General features: G+C 36.9%; 5 protein-coding genes across 6 annotated transcripts; 2 read left to right on the top strand and 3 right to left on the bottom strand.

Annotated features, from left to right (window-relative positions):
• Positions 1-76: 76 nt before the first annotated feature.
• LOC120014293 (putative protein phosphatase 2C-like protein 44) lies at positions 77-1901 on the bottom strand. Its single transcript, XM_038866211.1, has 5 exons — positions 1748-1901; positions 987-1256; positions 644-902; positions 415-548; positions 77-265 (listed from the first exon to the last, which is right to left on the bottom strand). The coding sequence occupies exons 1-5, from the start codon at positions 1778-1780 to the stop codon at positions 128-130; spliced, it is 834 nt and encodes a 277-aa protein (XP_038722139.1). The 5' UTR covers positions 1781-1901; the 3' UTR covers positions 77-127.
• A 2433-nt stretch (positions 1902-4334) lies between these two features.
• LOC120014749 (60S ribosomal protein L14-1-like) lies at positions 4335-6079 on the bottom strand. The gene is made up of 5 exons (XM_038866790.1): positions 5932-6079; positions 5690-5791; positions 4909-5038; positions 4710-4822; positions 4335-4615 (listed from the first exon to the last, which is right to left on the bottom strand). Exons 1-5 carry the CDS (start codon positions 5932-5934, stop codon positions 4559-4561), a joined length of 405 nt encoding a protein of 134 aa, XP_038722718.1. The 5' UTR covers positions 5935-6079; the 3' UTR covers positions 4335-4558.
• A 3667-nt stretch (positions 6080-9746) lies between these two features.
• LOC120015595 (glycolipid transfer protein 1-like) lies at positions 9747-13458 on the top strand. Of its 2 annotated transcripts, none has more exons than XM_038868081.1 (7): positions 9747-9838; positions 10369-10498; positions 11486-11541; positions 11677-11807; positions 12177-12312; positions 12933-13064; positions 13221-13458. In XM_038868081.1, the coding sequence occupies exons 2-7, from the start codon at positions 10381-10383 to the stop codon at positions 13254-13256; spliced, it is 609 nt and encodes a 202-aa protein (XP_038724009.1). In that variant the 5' UTR covers positions 9747-9838; positions 10369-10380; the 3' UTR covers positions 13257-13458. The 2 variants fall into 2 exon arrangements, with proteins under 2 accessions (XP_038724009.1, XP_038724008.1); XM_038868080.1 differs by lacking the exon at positions 9747-9838 and adding an exon at positions 9846-10065.
• A 791-nt stretch (positions 13459-14249) lies between these two features.
• LOC120014234 (CRIB domain-containing protein RIC5-like) lies at positions 14250-15457 on the top strand. The gene is made up of 5 exons (XM_038866152.1): positions 14250-14446; positions 14576-14673; positions 14770-14869; positions 14954-14980; positions 15033-15457. The coding sequence occupies exons 1-5, from the start codon at positions 14389-14391 to the stop codon at positions 15455-15457; spliced, it is 708 nt and encodes a 235-aa protein (XP_038722080.1). The 5' UTR covers positions 14250-14388.
• Positions 15458-16846: 1389 nt separating this feature from the next.
• LOC120015708 (polyubiquitin-like) lies at positions 16847-19660 on the bottom strand. Its single transcript, XM_038868243.1, has 3 exons — positions 19525-19660; positions 19314-19401; positions 16847-18144 (listed from the first exon to the last, which is right to left on the bottom strand). Exons 2-3 carry the CDS (start codon positions 19374-19376, stop codon positions 17095-17097), a joined length of 1113 nt encoding a protein of 370 aa, XP_038724171.1. The 5' UTR covers positions 19377-19401; positions 19525-19660; the 3' UTR covers positions 16847-17094.
• Between the last annotated feature and the right edge of the window lie 607 nt (positions 19661-20267).

Here is a 20267-nt window from a genome sequence, read left to right as displayed (position 1 = left end):
TGACGTCAGAGATGGTTAATTTTATTTCAAAAAAAATAAATATTCTACTGGACTTGATGGTTTGTCTCACTTTGTCAATACATGGCCCTATTACTCTAAAAAAACTAAACAACACAGCTAATATGAATTAGTCGAAGCGGATGACAATACAAGAAATGCAGGATTTGCTCATTCTATTCACAGCCTCCTTGGCCAGGTACGCAGCAGCTTCTTGTGGATCCTCTATGTGATGAATGAGACTTACAGCTTCTTGATTCTTCATCACCTGCCCAAACATGCAATATTGCAATATCACTTTCTCTGTGAGTAATGCCGTAGAGATGAAATGAAGAAGTTTATCATTTCTCTGAAGCTTCTTTTCTCTAAAATAGAATTGTGATGCTTTATGATTAAGAACAAAACCCAGATTTTTACCTCCCATATGCCATTGCTTGCTAGAATCACAAATTCGGTACCAGAATCGATCCCCTCAGCACCTACAGCAACCTCCGAGCCCTTGTCATGGCTTCTGCCTCTTGCATTTTTGTAGTTCCATGATAACATGCCACCTTCACACACACACACACACAGCATAATTCACATTTTTACAATACTGAATCTTGTGAGTTATGATTAAAAGTGGAGTGAGGAGAAATTTTAGTACCCAAAAAGAGTCCACTGGACCAATGTTTTTTGGCCGTTCGGTGATGCCTTGTGCTTATCTGATGTGCCTTGCCATCTCTGCAAATTACAACTCTGTAGTTACCCATGTTAGCTATCACCAGTTTTTCTCCATTAATGACCATCACTGATGCTGAGCCTGCCATGCATTTCTCATCTGATTTTTGTGCCTCCCTAGCCTTTGCTCTTGCACTCAGATATGCTTTTCTCATTGTCTGTTTGCTCTTTCTCCCTATACGACACTGAAAGCCACAAAAACATTTTGTGAACAGAACAATTACTAATAAAGCTTGCAATTGTCTTGTGTGATATTTTTTTCTGATTACCTGTTTTGGAAATCTGTCAAAGAAATGAGATTGCATATACTTGATTACAGAATCTCCAATTCGAGCATCGAAAACTCCGTAAAACCACACTTCCAGTCCTTCAATATCTTCTCTCTGTACCACAACAGAGTCCAGCTCTGACTCATCCATTTTATCAACAACATGATAGCCATGAGAGATTGGTATCATCCATGAAGGCTTCTTCTCCATCTCTTCCTCTCTTCTTCTCATCCCAACATCTCCAATGCGAAAAAGTCTCAAACGAAATCCCTACACCATAAAGAACACACATTTCATATACACCAACTACAAGACTATTCATCTACTGGTGACATTCTATTCAAGCTCTCATCTTTCTTTGAACCCAATAGCACGTTAGTCATAATCTTTGTTTCATTCAGGAACCCAAGATTAGAGAGAGAGAGAGATTGTAACACCCTCAACCTCTTAAGTGTGGTTTAATAATAGATAAGTATGATTTTGTGAAATAAACAAATAAAGGATGTATTAGGAACAAGTATTATAAGTGAGGGTCTGAGGCCATCATTTGAATTTCTTGCAGGTGAGTTGTTCAAAATATAAAGGAAAAACTGCCGAAATTTTGTTAGGAACATGTATGAAGAAGTGGGTTGTGAGATTAATTGTGCATAAGTGGATTAGTAAAGCATACGTGTATGGAAATCCGGGAGTAGGTGTTACAGAGATGATCATATATATTCATAGAGTGAAAGCAGATATGGAGATGATAGAAATAGAATCACCTTAAGCTTGAGACCAAGATGCTTCAAACCCATGTTTATTCCTCAAAATTGACAAGAGACCCTTCAAGTAATTTTGGTTTTTGGAGCAGATGAATGGAAAAGTAGAGAGAGAGAGAGGGACAGAGAGAGAGAGAGGGATATTTACTAGGCAGTGTAAAATGTGGGTTTTGTTTTAAATTTATAATGGCTTGGAAGATTAGTCAAAGGTTGATTTTTGAAGTCAATACAGAGTCCTGACCATATATATAGAGCTAACTGGAATTAATGCGTAGATTTTATTGGATTCTTTTGTATCTATTAAAAAAAGAAGGAAAAATCAAACATGTAACAGTTTTCCTTTCTGTTCTTTCTGCTCTTCTTTGGTCATTTTACTTGGGGCAAGGTTTTTCAACGAAGTGACTAAATTTCATCTATGGTGACCTAGACACCCCTCTAGAATCTCTTCAAGACTTGAATTGGCTTACCAACTTAGAATTTTTGAACCGTCAAATGGTTTGGACTAGGCCTTAATTCAACTCCAATTGTCTGTTTTAGTTGAAAATTATATGATTAACGTACTTCTTACTTTTCAAGTAAACAAGGATTTTAATTTACATGAAATCAATCCAACAGCTTCTTTATATCAAATATCAATCAATTCCAATGGCAGAGATTTTCAGAGTTTTGTTTAAAGAATTAGATAAGTGTAAATTCTAATGTTGACTCTGTCAATATATATATACATATAGCGAGTGGGCTTGGTTTGTGTGGAAATTATAATGCATATATATCTAATGTTGACCCTGTCAATATATACACATAGCGAGTGGGTTTGGTTTGTGTGGAAATTTTATATATATATATATATATATATATAAAACAGATTGGTGTCCCCACGAGCACCATGGGTTCTAGAAGCGTTTATTGTTCTACAAGTGCTTTTTTTTCTTTCTTTTTAACATATCGTCTGCCTTGGATTATAGTTTTCTTTTCTTTCTTTCTTGTTTTATTTGTTGTTTCGTGTTATGAACGAGAAAGAAAAACGACATACCCGCAGTAACGCGCGGGTTGCTCACTAGTGTGTGTGTATATATATATATATATATAAACTTTGACAGATTGGTGTCCCCACGACCACCATGGGTTCTAGAAGTGTTTATTGTTCTACAAGTGCTTTTTTTTTATAATAAATAACAGAAAAGGAAGAGGTTTTTATAATTGACAATTGCACTTATCATATTTTGGTGGGTTTAGTTAACGGAAAATGACATAAGGCTTTTATTGTCCTATATTTGCCCGATTAAGTTGGAAACTTCACTGATTGACTTGGGCTTCACCCACTCCTAGTCATGGATCACGACGGCCCAATCCCACATTTCCATGGGCTAGTGAGCTAATAAGCTCTTTTTTGTGAGCTAGCCCATTTAATTTTAAACTCCACACTCTAAATCCTAATGCGGATATTGAAAGAAAAAAAATCAAGCGTTGCATTGATTTGCATAATGCAGATATTGAAAGAACACAAATGTTGTTTCACGCCCATCCAAAGGGCAAGGAGATTAGAGCAGTTGCAATGGTCCTATTTTGTTGGGCCAGTAAAAACCAATATTGAGTCTCACCTCTATTACATAAAAAGTCAAGCTAAACACGTCTCTCAATACAACCACATCAACAAAACACATCTCCCAATATAACCACATCAACAAAACACAAATTCCTATACATTTTTCCTTCCCACCCAACATGGAGGCCAACAAATTCTCATTCCCTCCATATTGTCCACAATAAAACTACAACAAAACACATCTCCCAATACAACCACATCAACAAAACACAAAACCCCATACATATTTGTTGGCCCAGACAACAAGTGCTCTTAGGAGAATAAATAGTATATTGAGAAAATATTTATAAAAGAACCAGACATGAAAATCCCCTTGGAGGTATGCACAAGTGCCATTAGTTTGAGAGTGGAGAGGACGGTAGAGATACAGACACCCCAGCTCATGATCGCATGAAACCAGAATTAGTTTCCTATTCTTCTAATAGTGTGTTCGGATTGAGGGATTTGGAGAAAAGGGAAAGGAAGAGAATCTTCTCCCTAATTCTCCCCAAATCCCTCCCTATAATGAATTCTTTATCCCAATCCTCTTCAAAACTCTCCCCTTGATTTTTTATAAACTATCCAAACAAAACAAAACCCTCCCTTCAATTTTTTATAAATTATCCAAACAAAACGAATATATAGGACACCTTCATCGAGAGTAACCGCATCATTGAAACCGTTCATTGAGGGAATAAGATTACACCACAGCAATGAAACTTTTGATCCAAACAAAAAGAGACTTGAACCACTACTTCAAAGCACAATTTTCGGATCTTGGTAAAAAGTTCCAAGCAGTATTACGCAATAAGATCAGGAAAGGTATCAGAACAAAATTAAGGATTCACATCTGAAAAATCAATTTGCAGAGTCAAAAGCACAATTGTCAGATCTTGGTAAAACGTTCCAAGCAGTATTACGCTATAACATTGCGGCAAGATTGGGAAAGATATCAGAACAAAATTAGGGATTCAAAGCTAAAAAATCAATTTGCAGTGAAAAGGATATCAGAAAAATAAATGCTTAAAAGGCCATCAAAGCACATAAACTTGAAGTGCAGGAACCACATGACAGATTAGGTCACATTAAACAGGTTACAAAATCTCATTTTTGCAAAATTCTCAGATTGAAGGTCTCTCTCTAAAGTAAACAAGAAAAATGAGTAGGATCCAAAAACATCATCTGAAGGAATATGCAAACAAAACTGGGAAATTCTTATAAATAATCACCTAGGATGCATTTTCCTTTTTCAGTTTTGAAAGCTCTTGCTTCACCAATCCAGACCTCTGCACATGCACACAAGTTTACAAGATGCATAAGCTTGCATATGAGATTCTAAAATATAAAAATAATTTCAATGTAAATTCATAAAACGCATACCTTGATCTTGGCCAACATAATTTTAAATCTGTCGAAGTCATTAAGAGATGCCCTTCTCTTCTGAACAATAAGCTTCCTACCCCAAGAGCTGTTCTCCCACTTATTCTTAACATCTGCAGTCCAAGAAATGCAAAATCAATTATATAAAAAGTTTGGAACAGATATATCTAAAGCTTATTAAAAGATTAATTAGACCTACCAGCCTTCTCCATAGCTTCGATCAGATTCTTCTTCTTGGGCACCCGGTTAATCTCAATCTTGATGTCAGTTAGAGACAACCTCTTGAAATTCATTTGGGTTCTAACCATATCTGGAGCATCAACAAGGGCCTGTCAACAGATAAGAACAAAAGTCAATACAAGATGAAAAACATTTTCAGCGTGGAAAGAAATGTACTGCAAAAATCTTTGAGGCAGCAACACTAACAGAACAGACCTCCAGCCAACCAAAGAAACCCACTCATGAAACATAAAAATGACTGACATAGTACAAACTTAATTAAAAGCACCACTTCATTGTACATTGCACAATGCACAGACATCACCCAGCCTCCAATAATTTAAGCATGCTAATTTTTTTACTGCATAAAGAAAACATATTACTTCAGAGCATATTGATTATGGGGCTACCATGGACTACACTCTCAAGTAATTCAAGGAGAGCTGACGAGTGTACTTTACTGTATCTCCGAATATCAATGTTTTGCATGGACTGCATAAACTTCTCTTCAATTATCATTACACACGATTCAGTGCCTAACACAAGAGGTGCTCCTAATCAAACACAGCCAAATAGATAACTAACAATAGCTAGGGTGCTTCTACAAAGTCATCTTAAAGGTAAAAATTCAACTCAGAATCCAACTTTCCCAATAACGAGACAACAATGTGGCATTTATATACCATTCTTTATAAATATACGACTAAATGGATACAAATACTAATGAATTCATAAAACGCGTGTATATCCATATGACTTACTCTGTTCTGATCGAGGACATCGACGATGACAACGAGCCTGCCGTAGTCTTTCCCATAGTTGACGAGTGCCACCCGCCCGATCTCCACGTACCGCTTGAAAGGCTGCACCAGACAGTTTTGTAAAAGAAAAACAAAAAGGAAACCCAATCAGGAAAAGAAACAATAGAAGAAAACCACCACGTTGCAGGGAGATCGAAACAAAGAAAGCTGCAGTTACGGAGAAAGAGATAAGAAAAACTCACCATTTTGGATTTCGTTCAAGTGTTCGTAAGACGAGGGACAGAGGCGGTGAGTTTGTAGAGATGAAATGGGGAGAAGAAATTAGGGTTTTACATTATAGCGCGTTCGGCGTTTGGGGGAGGCCTTAAACCGTTGGATCTAACTTTTTTTTTTTTGCCAGTGAACCAATGGCTCCTGTGTAATGGATCCTTGACTGAGGAGTGTATTTGAATTGGGCCAACCAAACAGCCTCATTTAGGCCCCGATAGATGGATCCGACGGATTTTCGAATTATTTTAAGGTTGGTGGGCTTTATTTTCACCACTACACTATATCTAACCGCACCATAAATAATCAAAAAATCATGAATTTATGAAATACACCCCAAATGTAAAAAAAATATATATAGCAAACAAGTATCTCTACAGAAGAGGGCGATTAAATACATCAGTATTTTTGTTAAATACAATGTCATGTAATAAATACCCTACAACATCAATTTAAAATATATTTATTTTTATAAATACACTACCCCAAATTTATTATTATATCCTTAATGCATTTTTATTAAATACAACACCATGATTTTATATTGATAACACTTTTTTTTAACCCACCTAAAAATGTTTAAACTTCCAAATTAACTTAAGAGTATTCAGTCTACAGTATTCTCACTAGAAATTTTGAGAAACAAAACTCACATCTTTCTGTGCGCTGTATTCCTGCAGCGATGGTGGGGGGCCAATGTGGTGAGGGGGCAAAAAAAGTCACCATTAGTGATGGGAATTTAAGTGTGAAGATCCTTTTTCTTTTATGGCATGTGAGTATCAAATGTTTAGCAGTACTTTGCTTGCATACACTCTAATTCTTAGTGATGGCGAGTACATCATTTATGGGACAGTAATGGGTTGCTTGGGAGCATTGCTTCTCTTCACCTCCCGAGACGACGTTGATTTCTTCTCTAACCTGGATATGTACATGAGGCAAGAACACCCAGCTTTGTGTGGCAGCAGAGATCACATGCATGGCCTCTATTTCTACTTATTTTTTGATGAAAGTAATTATTGTCCTTATTAGACTGAAAAGCATTGCATCTATGCTGAAAGTTCATGATTTTCAAGCTCAAACTTATTCGTCAACCTGAAATGATGCAATTGATAAACCCCTAAACCCTAGACTAATTCAACTTTAGTAAATCAAGAATTTGATCATTCCCAAACTGATGCAAACCCATAGATCCAAAAACAAATATATTCTAAAAACTCACCATTGTGATAGAGTGAGAATGGCGTGCACAGTGGTGACGTAGGGCAGGGAGGGCATGATTACAGTGTATATGAATGGACTTGATTACAGAGTATATGAATAAGTCTAGAGAATTTTTACACTTTGGAATCATTGTATTGATTTTTTTAGCATGTTATGTGCTTCAAAAATACTCTTCACAAAGAGAGCTTATATTATCTCCAAGAAAAAGAGATGTAAAATCTTCAACTTTATATATTCGACTCTTCTGGTTAAAGTTTTTATTACCTCCTATAGACAAAGGTGGGAGAGTTTGATGGGAATGAATTCTCTTGATTGAGAGATTCAAATTTAACCATTTGACAAAGTACAAAAAGTTATGTTATGACAAATGAAGTACTCTGAGGTGACTACTAGCTAATTACAGTAATGGAGTTTGCAGTGAGCAATGTGATTGGACCTCTAAATTGAGGTTCTAACGTCCTTTAATGATGATGTTTTAATATCTAGTTAATGTGTTTGTTTGTGTTTTAGTATCATTTTACTTGGACATGCATTTCCCATTGGTTTTGTAGGAAACGGGAGTAAAGTGGCTATTTTTGGAGTGAATGCAGCTGCCAGGTGACCAACAGATCTCCCGTCTGGACATCATCAAAATCTGTCCGGACAAATGAAGTTTAACAAGTGTAGAATGGAGCTCAACTAAAGAGACCGTCCAGACGACCAATTTACCCGTCTGGACGGCCAGATGATCAAAGCATGTTTTGAAGAGTTCGTCCGAAAGACCAACTTACCCGTTCGGACGGGTTGTCGCGACCAACAGACCCGTGAGTAGTGTTTTGGAAGGAAACTTGGGAAGTAAAACATAGAACCTTTGGGACTCATTTTGTACGGGTAGTTAGGACTTATTAGGGTTAGGAGACATTATATAACCCTACTCTAAGAGTTATTTTGAAACATTTTTGATAATTGATTTGTTTTCTTCGTAGTTAGCCCTGATTTAAATCAATAAAATTATTGTTTATCACAAAGTCATGAGTGGCTAATCTCTTTATCTAGTCTCTAGTCCCTGAATGATAGTTGCAAAGTTGGATTGTTCAAGGTGTGGTTTGTAGTTCTAAATATTTTGATGTTTTTCATGTGATTGATTGCTGGTTTTGATATGGGTAATTATAAACGAGCATGTTGATGTTATTATTAAGAGATTTGGAGTGTGAAACTAGATTGACAATTAAGCCAAGCCGTTGGGAACATTAATTCATAAAATTTGGTGTGTTGTATTCCAAGCTTTCATTGATAATCTTGCAATCCGATGTCTGAGCATGTTTGTATGGAAGTCCTCAAAGCCTAATTCTTAACTTCATTGATTGCATGTATGTGATTATATGAGTCTTGATTGGAAGTAGTTTGGTACCTATGGAATGGATATGGTAATGTTATGGTGAATTGATTTTTAAGTGTGGAACTAGGATGCTGGCACGGCTAGGTCTTTTGATTGAAAATTAAGTGTGCTACTCTTAAGCTTTCATCGTAAATTAATGTAAATCAATGAAATCGATGTCTTGCCATATTTCACTTGAAGTTGTCAAAAACTGCTTTGCCAATTAAACTTGCGTGATTGCTTGCTTATTGCTTTGAACATGAAAACTGCGTGTCTACCGGGATTAGGGGTTATTCATAGTTTTCTAAAATCATTAGTTTTGATACAATTTATCATGCCCCAAATCTGAAAAATGGAATAATAACAAAATATTTGATCAGGTCTAACGGTGGGCAAGTGTAGTGCCCGACATCGGGCTGACCCAGAAATATGAGGCCGGGGTCCGGCCCAGCCCTGGGCCCTATTTTGAGAATCAGGCTTCGAGGCGGCCTTAACTCTCAAAATGAGGCCCGTGCCCCGCCTGGGCCCTTGAGGCTCGGGCCTCGAGTCTGGCTTTGGGTCGAGCCCAAGTTTTTGACTATATAATATTTATATATGTATTTTTTTGAGGAAAATGTATTATATATATGCATATGTGTAATATATATGTATTATGTATATATATACATACATATGTATGTATATATATAATATATGTAAATATACATATTATATATATATAAATAAATAATATATGTTGTTTAGTTGGGCTTAGGTCGGGCTCGGGCCTGGCTAAAATTGACCTGAGGTGTCGAGCTTCGGGTCGAGCCCCAAAAATGAAGCCCAGGCCTGCCCAAGATGTCGGGCCTGGCTACCCAGGTGTGGTCTAATTTCAGGCTGAGCCGGGCTTTGGCCTACGGGCCTGGGTTGGGCCTAGGCTCGCGGGCCAAATGATGACCCCTGGGTAAGTGTGAGTGGTGTATGGAGACTGTGTCTACCACTGAAACTCCCACATCGGAAGTGTGTGTGTTTGTGTTATGTAGTATATAGGCGCAGTTAATCCTATTGCTTTTTGGCCTTGGATTTTTGACTAAGGTCCACCTCCATCAAAAGAGTGGATCCTCCACCTCATTAGAATAAGGGTGTTAAAATTATATGTGAAGGTTATGATGGTCTTTTCAAAAGTTTATATTTTAAATCGGACCGTCTTTAACGAGGGTGGGGTGGACGTAAGATGGTCCCTTTGGCCTTCGGGGTGCAGTGTGTGTTGCTGTGTCTGTTGCATCGTGTGTGTGTATTTCTCAGGAAAAAAAAGAGGTGTAACGGTGGGTACTGATAGCGTAGAGCTTTGCTTAGCTTCCATAGCAGCCCTTTCATTTCTACACTGCTTTCAAAAAAAGCATAAAAAATTCGATCTAATCAAACAAAACAGAGCAGAATCTGATTCTGTACAGTGATTTTCTCTTTCAAAGAAGTTCTTTTTTTTTTCCTCTTCTCTTTCATTCCTCTGTTCCGCATCATTTCTGCACTGAAGTGCTCGAATCTTCTCTATGTATGAATCCCTCACTTTCTCTCTTAAGCATTTGGTTTCGTATTAGTGATATTGTAGTCTCGATAGGTCTGATCAAATTGGGTTCCATCGTTTTATAAGTTAGCGTCGTTGATTATAATTTATTTCCTATCTTAGTAATTTTGTTTTTCAGGTTTTCTCTGTTGTTTGAACTAATTCTTAACTAGTTAAGCTTTATATGAACTTTTGTGTGTTTTAGAAACTATGGATGATCTGACACTGAATTCTGGATCGATGAGAGTTCAATTGATTTCATATTTTTTTGTGGTGCTTTGGTTATTGCAGATAACAGTATAAATGGAAGGGACTGTGTTTGCCGCGGCATTGGGTGGGATGAAGCATGTGAAATCGGAACAAGGGGAAATGCTGACTAAGCCTTTCTTGGATGTGTGCAAGATGATATTGCCTGTTATCGGTGTGTTTTCTTTGTCTTATCAGCTAACAACTTCTAGTTGATTTTTGCAAATTGCAAGAATTATTGTTTTTGTAATTCTCTGAGGATGTGGTTTATATCTACGATTCTTAGTTCAGGGTTCACATTTGGATTTGTTTAGCAAGTGATATATCCACCCTGGTTCTTCACGTACAGTCATATGTCTGCATTAGGCGATTTTCCATTGTTCTTTAGTTGGTGGTAGATGTGACTCGTGTCTTAGAAGGTGTGACTGGATTTGAACTTTGTCTTTGCTGTATATACCATGGTAACCTGCCTATTTGCATTTTCCCCCGATAAGGCGATAAGTATACGTACAAATGATTTCTTAAAAATTGGAATTCTATCCCTTTTATGTTATTTTAATGTAGGTTGTTGATCAAATTTCAGTACATAGAAAGGCATCTTAGACTGCTCAATACAAATTAAGCTAATAAAAACATATCCAATTTTTATTGGCATTTAAAAACTGAAGTTTGTACTGTTTACATGGTGGCTAACTTGACTCTCCTCGACCATTATCCAAAATTAGATCAGAACATCCTTCACAGTCTAAGATCTAGTTTCAAGTCATCTAGATATTATTGTTTTTCCAGGGTAAAGAACTAATTAGAAGCATCTGTCTGGAAATAGTTGAGCCAGCTTCTGTGCAGTAAATATATTGCTGGCGTTTATAAATTGTTGACGAGACACTAGCAGAACCATGCATGTATGAATCTCGAGGATGCAGCATTATGTTCTCGTGAATAGAAAATAAAATTATATTTATTCCTGCTACTCCACTACATATGACATTCTTGTTCTTGATCTCAGACTCATGAAATTTTTGTTTATGTACAACTGTACAAGTATAGCATTGATGAAAGAGTTTCCCCCAAATATTTAGGCATTGATCTTTAAGAACACGATGTAACTACAATTACAGGCCATGACATAAATTAAATTATTCCACTATTTTTTTTATGCCAAATAAGTTCGGAGCTGCTATGGCTCTTGTGAAGTCTGATATTGGTGGTAATATATCGGTAAGATTTTTTTTCCTTTAAGTTTTTGCCTCATGTCTGCTTACTTTCTGTAGATAAGTTTGTTGTAGAATGCTATCTATACGTCCTTTTTTCGCGTTTAAATTTGTGTGCTAACAGTTTGTTCTTTCCTTGTAGAGGTTGGATTCTAAATATCAATCAAATCCATCTAAATATGAACACTTGTACAGTATGGTGAAGGAAGAGGTTGAGGCTAATACAGCAAAATCAGGGTCTAGTTGTACCAATGGTCTTCTTTGGTTGACAAGGTGCATATTGTCGTCGATATGTTTTTTCATATATTTACAACTTTCCATGCATAGGGATATGTTTTTGGACACTTTTATGTTTATGGCACTTTAATAGTAGAATATACTTATAAGTAGAGTGTTTGTTTGGTTCCGCCAATATAAAAAGAAAAGATTAAAGAGGACCTTGCACATGATTTTCTTTATATTAAAGCAAGTAATGCATGGGAATTTAGTGAACTTTGATTTCGATGCTATTTTGTTTACTCTCACATTTCGACTATTAGGGGTAACCGAGGAAATCTCCATCCCACTTTGTGAATGGCAGTTTAATGCCTAATGTAAATGACAAACAACTCATAGATTGTGTCCTTTTCTATGATATTTCAGAGCAATGGATTTTCTGGTGGAACTGTTCCGCAACTTGCTTGTGCATCCAGAATGGGCAATGTCACAAGCCTGTACAGATTCCTATGGCAAGACACTGAAAAAATATCACGGTTGGCTTGCCAGTTCAAGTTTCACTGTAATGTCCTATTGCTCATAAAATTCTTTGCATTACAATAGTGGATGTTGTTGGCTATAGTAGCTTGCAGCATGTTGTCCTAAGTTTTATGTGCTAGAGTTGCTAGACTCTTACCTGGTGTTATTTTTTTGGTCATACATGTTTAATAGTCTGAAACTCTGATTAATTTGTTTGACATATTCCCACTTTTTTGATGCAAGCAAAATATTATTGGCTTTGAATTGTCTTCTTATCAAATCAATTTCATTTTCACTCTCCATTTTTTCAATTCTTGGGAAGCACTACTCAGAAAAAAAGTTTTAATTGATAATAAGAGAGCTGTATCAGTCTGTTCTGCCGTCTTTTACTCTTCCTGTTGAGGAGGAAAAGGGAGGAAAAGGCTATGCACTTTTAGTGCCTGTCATTTTGTTCAATAAGAAACCATGACCTACGAAACTCAATGCTATTAAAAAAAAAGTGTACCGTACCTACAATTATTTCTTGTATTCGGTTTATAAGGAAAATAATTTTGTTTGTTTTGGTAGTTCTTTCCTGCTAATTAATCGGGTTCTTTGCCCTGGGAAGCTGGATGGCTACCTGCACTAATCAGAATTGACTTATTTATGGATTTTCCTTTGTAGTTTGCAATGAAGCTTGCTCCGAATAGGAAGAAATTCATGGAAGTTATTGCTGGGTCTGGTGATGTTGCTGCTGACATGCAGAAATTTTGTTCTGATTTTTCTCCATTTTTGGAAGAGAATCACAAATTTCTGGTAAGAACTTGTGCAAGAGCTACATAACTGGATCAGAGTTCTATGTATTGCTATTGTGTTGAGTCGACCACCGACTCTTTTCTCCATAAATTAAACTGTGTTTGAATGTTGAATTCATTGTAGTGATGCCTAACCAATTTCATTCTGCTGGTGCAGGCTAGTGTTCACTTGGATGGTCTTAAAGCTTCATAAATGGAGAAGGGTATTGAGAATGGCTATGGTTTTCTCCTCCTTTTTCTAATTTAGAACTGTTGAACACTTTGTTGTTCCTTTAAAACCTCGAAATACCGATAATATCGGCAGGAACTTATCTTTCTTGCCAATCTCTTCTATGCTATTGCCATCTTGAAGTTATGCTATGGTTTTGATGGGAATGCAAACCCTTTCCGACTCATGTCGCAATCTGTGAGATTGGAAGTGATGCTTGTGAGTTGCCATTCTTTAGCCACTAATCATTTCACTACCTGAAACTAATCACTTCACTACCTGAGATTGGACACTTGTCTATATTTTTTTGTGAAAACTAGGAAATCCATATCACGTCTCATTTTTCACTACACATTAACATAACTACCCATGACATGGCTCGAGACGAAGGTTTTTCAATTGGTCCTAGTTTATTTTGACGCCCCTGATAAATCATTAATTAGCTTACAAAGCTAGTTTATTTTGACAGTAAATAAGTTAGCTCTACCAAACGGAGCTCTTATAAACATGTTGGCAATCACAAGCACAGCTTGTCCTTCCCATGAACACACAAACACAGGTTTTTCAATTAGTGCGATAAATACTTCTATGCTAACATTAAAAGGCAAGCAAAATAAAATTGTGAATACCTCCAAACGCGGCCTAATCTTGGAGCGTAAATGACAAAAATACCCCCAACAGGTTGGCAAGCCATAGCTGCCGTACATTATTCTATAACCGCTTTTCCCGCGCATTCATTAAATTAAGACCGTTGGTGAAAAAAAACCACCAAAACTTGGGGGCTCTTTTGGTTTCACATCTCTGGATCTTTTATTTTCCCCTATGCACCCAGTTTTCGATTTCGAGATTTCCCAACTTCAATCTCCACTCTTCTTTTCTTGATTGAACACATCAGACAAACAAGTCGTCTGTATTTTGTTCAATCAAGAATTGTATTTGAGTAAGCAAATCTGCATTTTTTTGGTTCTTCAATTGCCCAGTCTTAATCATCAAATACTTCTGGAGAGACGACACTGAATTCTTGCAATAATGTCTTGAAGATCAAACAAAGCAAGGCTTAAAGGAGAACCAACACCAGGAAGGTTTGTGTTGCACATAGCCAAGAAATTGCCTTATAATGGGAACAAAAGTGAAGGGCCTTTTGAAAGGCTTCCGATACATCTCCCAGATGTTTGGTATGATTCTTGCTGTCAACTTCGCCACTTTCATCAATTTTTATCTTGCCAGTGCACAAGCATTACAATGCCTATCTACAAATGTCTGAAAAAGGGTAATCTTCCATCGGATTGTCAAAACTTTTGCAGATGAAAAAGAACCAGAGATGCAAATTGGTCTTCCCACCGACGTAAAGCACGTAGCGCACATTGGATGGGAGGGACCATCTGCAAATACACCGAGCTGGGTACGACACAATGCATCTAACATCATTTCTTTCTGTGTTGTTTGTCTTCATTTCATTTGATTTTCATCAGAAATGACATTCCTGATATTTATGCAGATGAATGGGTTTAAATCTGCGCCAGAGCTCTCCGCCTCTGAACCTCTGAGTTTGATTGGAGAAGCTAAGAGCCCCTTCACAAATAAACTATCCCTCGAAGGTCTCCCTTTTTGTTTCTATAACCAATATGTTTATTAATGGTCTGGTTTTCCATTTTGTTTCTATAACCATAAATGTGTTTCAGTGTTTGTTAATGGTATTGAAGTTAATGGTCTCTAAATTGTAATGCCCAATTTTCTGATGCTGCTGCTATCTCTGAACAGATGTTCATCAGATAGAACAGAATGGAAATAAGAAGCCAAAGCATAGATCAAGGCGATCAACAAACACTACTGGTTCAGCTTTAAACTCCCCAACCCGACGAGGCTCTGATGCACCAAAACCTTCCAGGCGTAATCATAACTCCAACTTTGGCTCTCCTTCTCAAGATTCATCAGGTAGTTCCAGAACCTCAAGACGGCATCAGACTTCAAGTCTTGGCTTGGAATCACCTTCTCATGAACAACCCACCATACCAAAACAATCTCGTCAAAAGAAATCCAAGGGGGGATCAGGAGGGTCATCAAGGTCGTCAAGATTGAAGGGACAGAATCCGATTGAAACATCGTCAGATGCTGGATCTGTGTCTGAATCTATGGAAGGATTGAAAACCAACGAGGACCAACTAGGTTCAGTTTTGGAAACATAGGAAGAAAGAATTGATAGGAGTCCCAGAGGGTAAGAGTCTAAAAGTAACAAAAAGAAAATTTATTTAGATTGAACAGAGTCCTGTCCATGGAACTGGACTAAAATTCTTCCCATGATTATTGTATTTTTGGTTTTATTTTGTGCTGCTTATGCACAGAAGACAACAGAGAAAGTTGTAAGCAAATTTGAAACAGCCTTTCAAAGATTTTGTTGGTTCTCAATGCTTTGATCTCTCTGTGTGGTAAATGAAGTTGCCAAAACCTGACAAACATAACTCTGATGAAAGGCTTTGTTTCAAGAGAAACCTGATTGTGTGTACTTGAGAGGTGCAAAAAATGTGATCACAAACAAAGCAATAATCTCATTGAGAGCTCGTTTATCTTCTTCTCCATGGTTTTGTTAACTTGTTACTTATTTGTTTATTGTTATATCATAAATGAAATGTAGAATCTTTTGCTTTGGATTAATTCAGTGATTGGAATTTTTTTTCCCCTACAACTAATAGTGCAGTTGTTCCTCCATTATTTATCTATCCCTTGTTATGCATTCATTTCCATTTAAAAAAAGGGACTATTACTTCAATCATAGAGACAATAAGTTATCAATTACAGTGTTTGGTTAACTATTATCATACATGAGAACCATGAGTAGCTCAAATGGCACTCATGTGTGTGATTATCTCATAGAAGTCTCGAGTTTGAGTCTCCCCCATCCCCTTCCACTGTAATAAAAAAAATACACACTATTATCATACACATCAGTTCAGTTTAATAGAAGCATAAAGATGGATTGCAGGAGGAAAAAAAAATTACCAACGGCCATCACCGGACACTCTCGGACGACACCGTATTACACCGGACATCACCGGATAACGGGTTTAGGATTTAGGTTGTTGTGCTTTAACAAACATTAAAATCCATATATGTTCGAAAAGAAGAGAAAAAAAAAACCCTGTTGAAAATATTGCAGATTACTCTAACAGGATTCATGAAAAAAAATAGCAATCAATGAAAGTAAGAACATCTATAAGCGCTTTTTAAAGTAGTTTCACTAAGCTCAAACAATGCAAAACTAGGCCTTAATATTAATGTAGAACTACCATATACATCATGCACATTCAATATTCAGACACAGAATGATATCAGACACAGACTACTTCTACCTTAAACATACTCAATCAAATCTAAAATAGGACATTTAATATCATGTTTAGGAAGCATCAACGTGAAGAAACTATCACCACTTCTACAAACAGATCGACACCATTGGCATCAAGAACAGAAAGATTAAACCTCCGACATGCACGTAAAGTCGAGAACAGAAATATTGCATGACAAACAGTTCAAGTAAAAAACGGATCGTATACTAAAAAAGGGAAGGTATTATTTTTCAAGCAGTAATCATCATAGTTCTCCCCAAACATCCAGAAAAACATATAAAATATCCAAAATGAGAATAGCAAATTATCCATGGCGTTCGCAAACTTCTCGCCAAACATGCAGAACAAAGTTTAAAATATCCGAAAAGAGAAAAGCATATTATTAACGACCTATGCACAAATTACACTTTGTGCGGCCATATGAATAGCTGATAGGATGTAGATTAACACCCGTTAAAGCACCGCCATCACGTTATCATTCATGGTGATTCCATAAGTGACAGAGTGTCCAATGCCAACTCGTTGTACAACACTGTCCTCATTCCAGCATGACTTCTCTTTCTGATTTTGCGTTTCAAAGTGCGAAGGCTATCAGTTGGTCTGGCTCCAGTGCGTCTCAGGCTCAACCCATACAACGCTGCTGAGGGTGTTAAAACCACTTTGAGAGTCGAATGCTTCTCAACACCATAACTTGCCAAATCTCGATCATTCTCAAGCCGTTTTCCAGCAAACACAAGACTCTGATACTTAACTGGAATTTTCAGCTTGTTGAAAATCATTTCCTTCACATCTTCAATGGTATTAAATGGCCAAACATCAATTATTATGGTAGTTCCACTCCAAGGTTTGACGAATAGCTGGAAAGAAGGACAACGAATTTCCAAGATTGACTTCTCATAGAGTTTGTAATAAGCCAAGGTCTTGCCATCCTCCAATTGCTTCCCCCGACAGCACAAATCCCGATCAATGACCGAGACACCAAGCAGTCCCCCGATAATTTCTTTGACATCGCGAATAGTAGTCATAGCCTTAACTTTGAGTTCCACAGTCTCCTTGCTCGGTACTCTCACAAAAAATGACAGCACATCTTTTGGACAAAAGAATAAAAAGAATGTGGGCTCAATTTCAAAGTCGTAGGACGCCAAAGTCCTATCATCTTCAAGCAGTTTTTCACATTGAGCAAGAACGAACTCATCAGGTCTGAAACGCTCCATTGCTTGAATTTTTGATTTCACAGATTTGATAGTATCTTCCCGCCTCACCTCCACAGCAATGGTTTTCTGACATGAAGGTATCTTAATGACTATCATAAAAGCATCCGGAAGAACAAACTCGGTAGTGGAGTTTTGCTCAATTCCATAATCAAGCAGCCTTTGGCCATCATGGAGCTCTTCGCCAGCGAAGAATAACTCCTGGACATTTGCAGAAATGCCTTCTTTTTCTTCAAGAAATGCTTTGAGATTGGCCATTGTCTCAGATCTCTTAACTTCCAAAGCCGCCAGTTTCTTGATCTTGTGGACTAGATCATTCTGTAATCAAACAAAAGGCATCATTCCCTAAATAGTATCCAAATAAAGTTTGACAAGAGTATGATTGAAATTAGATTTAAGCAAAAAAAAGAGGAAACTGCTTAGAGAAATTAGAGAAAGAAACATTAATTACATAGAGTGATACGGAAAACGATTTCTAGTTTTACTCATATTCACCGAACTAGCTTAACGAAACCAAGGTCCAAGTATGCAAGCATTTCGAAGATGGAGAAAAAAGGATGCAGATTCAATGGAAATGCACTCATTGACATTGCAAATGTAGAACACAGATGCAGAGCTCATTTGTAACACCTCCCACAAAAAAGTTTACGTAACACTAACGATTTTTCTGGCATAGAGGATCTAAATATTGAAACAAGAATCATACATGTAATCATCAGAAAATTGTTAATCACCCCACACAGTCAATAGCAACATGGTTTCCTCTTTTGCTAGTATCATAAACTAATTTTTGCTCTACCATGCAAGGTGATAAGCAAACAGATAAAGAAAACAAAAGAGAATTAGAGAACTAACAATAATTTTTTATTTTTTTAAAAAAGGCTATGTGTCAACCAGTTCGCGCCCTGAAGATGGCTTTCTCATAATAATATAATACAATGGATATATAGTTTGAGGACGTTTACAATGCTGGCTCAGGTTTCTGCCACCTTTTGATATACAAAGGCAAATCCACCACACAATCTATGTTTTCAGTAAACTTCTACAATTCTTTGTTTGTTTGGCATAATTACAAAATGGATACAGGATATTTATGGTGTATCAATCAAGACCGATATATATGGTGAAGCCAAACACAATATGTGAGATACACCATATCATGACATATAAATCATGATTGATATAATCATGATCTTCGGACGTAGGATTGTATAGAGGAGACACATCAAAAAGGAAATCATATCACAAACGACCTGACAGACAAACAAACAAGAAAAAGGCAGTCTTTTTTTTTTCATTTTCTTGATCTATTTCATTTTTTCTCTAGTCCTACAGAATTCTCAGCGACCAAACACTCAAAAGAGCAAATGGTTTTCAAATGAATTCAAACTGCATCTCATGATACCACAAAAAAAAAAAGTATCTCATGATACCACAACATAAACACCAAATAAAACAAGCAAATGAAGGGTGTAAAAAGAATCAACCTCAATATCACCAGACCCTGTGAAGGGTGTTGGTTCATTTGCAGCAGCCTTTGATGCTTCCATGGTGATTTGATCAGAAACCAATTCCCTAAATTTTGATAGACAAATAAGTAAAAAATGTAGCAAGACACAGATCAAAGAAGGAAAAAAAAGAAACTAAAAAATGGACGATTAGGAGGAGCTGCGACATGAAAAAGATTGGTGCTTTTACCTCTGCTTGAAGCTGTGAGCCTGTGATCAGAAATGCCTTTGAATTCCTCAGCTGCTGATAGTGACTGTCGTCTAGTTCAATTGGTTTTTATACTAGGTTGTCTTAAATGACGTGTTGGTTTATCTTTCATTCAAGAAACCCACATGTGATTTGTTTGTCTTTGTGCAATTTATTTATTAAAATAATAAGTGCAATTAATTTGAGATTTAAATTTCTGGGTTGTATTAGTAGAATTAAATAAAAATTTTCTGGTTGATTTCTTCCTTCACAACTATAATTGAATAGAATAAGGACGCTATCCTTGTAGTTGTTCATATATGGACAATGAAACGGTTTTGATGGATAAAGAATCCAAAGACAGGTGTGTCTGAGACAGAGTGATTTTTCTCGTGATGATTTCTTTCATCCCTTATTTGATATATTCATTATTAACATTAGAGGAGTTTCCCTTGTGCCCATCAACTGATATTTCAATTCTTTTGGATTTGGGTTTGATTGCACGCATGCATGCATGCATGAGAAATGGTTCATGCTCGTCAAATGTTGCACTGCAAATTAAGTAGAGGTACCAGGCTTAGTTTGGCCAGAAGACACACTAGCTCGAATAGAGACGAAGGGTTATTAAGCATTTCTGCAAATTGAATGTCAAATGCCGGGTGGGTTTTGCAGCATTGTGTGTCTGCGTCATGGCTTGGTTTTCAGCTTTGAAGCTAGAGAGAGCAATAGGGATGACACTCCATGAA

Source organism: Tripterygium wilfordii, chromosome 14 (assembly GCF_013401445.1).
Source record: "Tripterygium wilfordii isolate XIE 37 chromosome 14, ASM1340144v1, whole genome shotgun sequence".
Lineage (NCBI taxonomy): Eukaryota > Viridiplantae > Streptophyta > Magnoliopsida > Celastrales > Celastraceae > Tripterygium > Tripterygium wilfordii.
The sequence above is the reverse complement of the archived record's forward strand: the minus strand, read 5'-3'. Positions and strand labels throughout refer to the sequence as shown.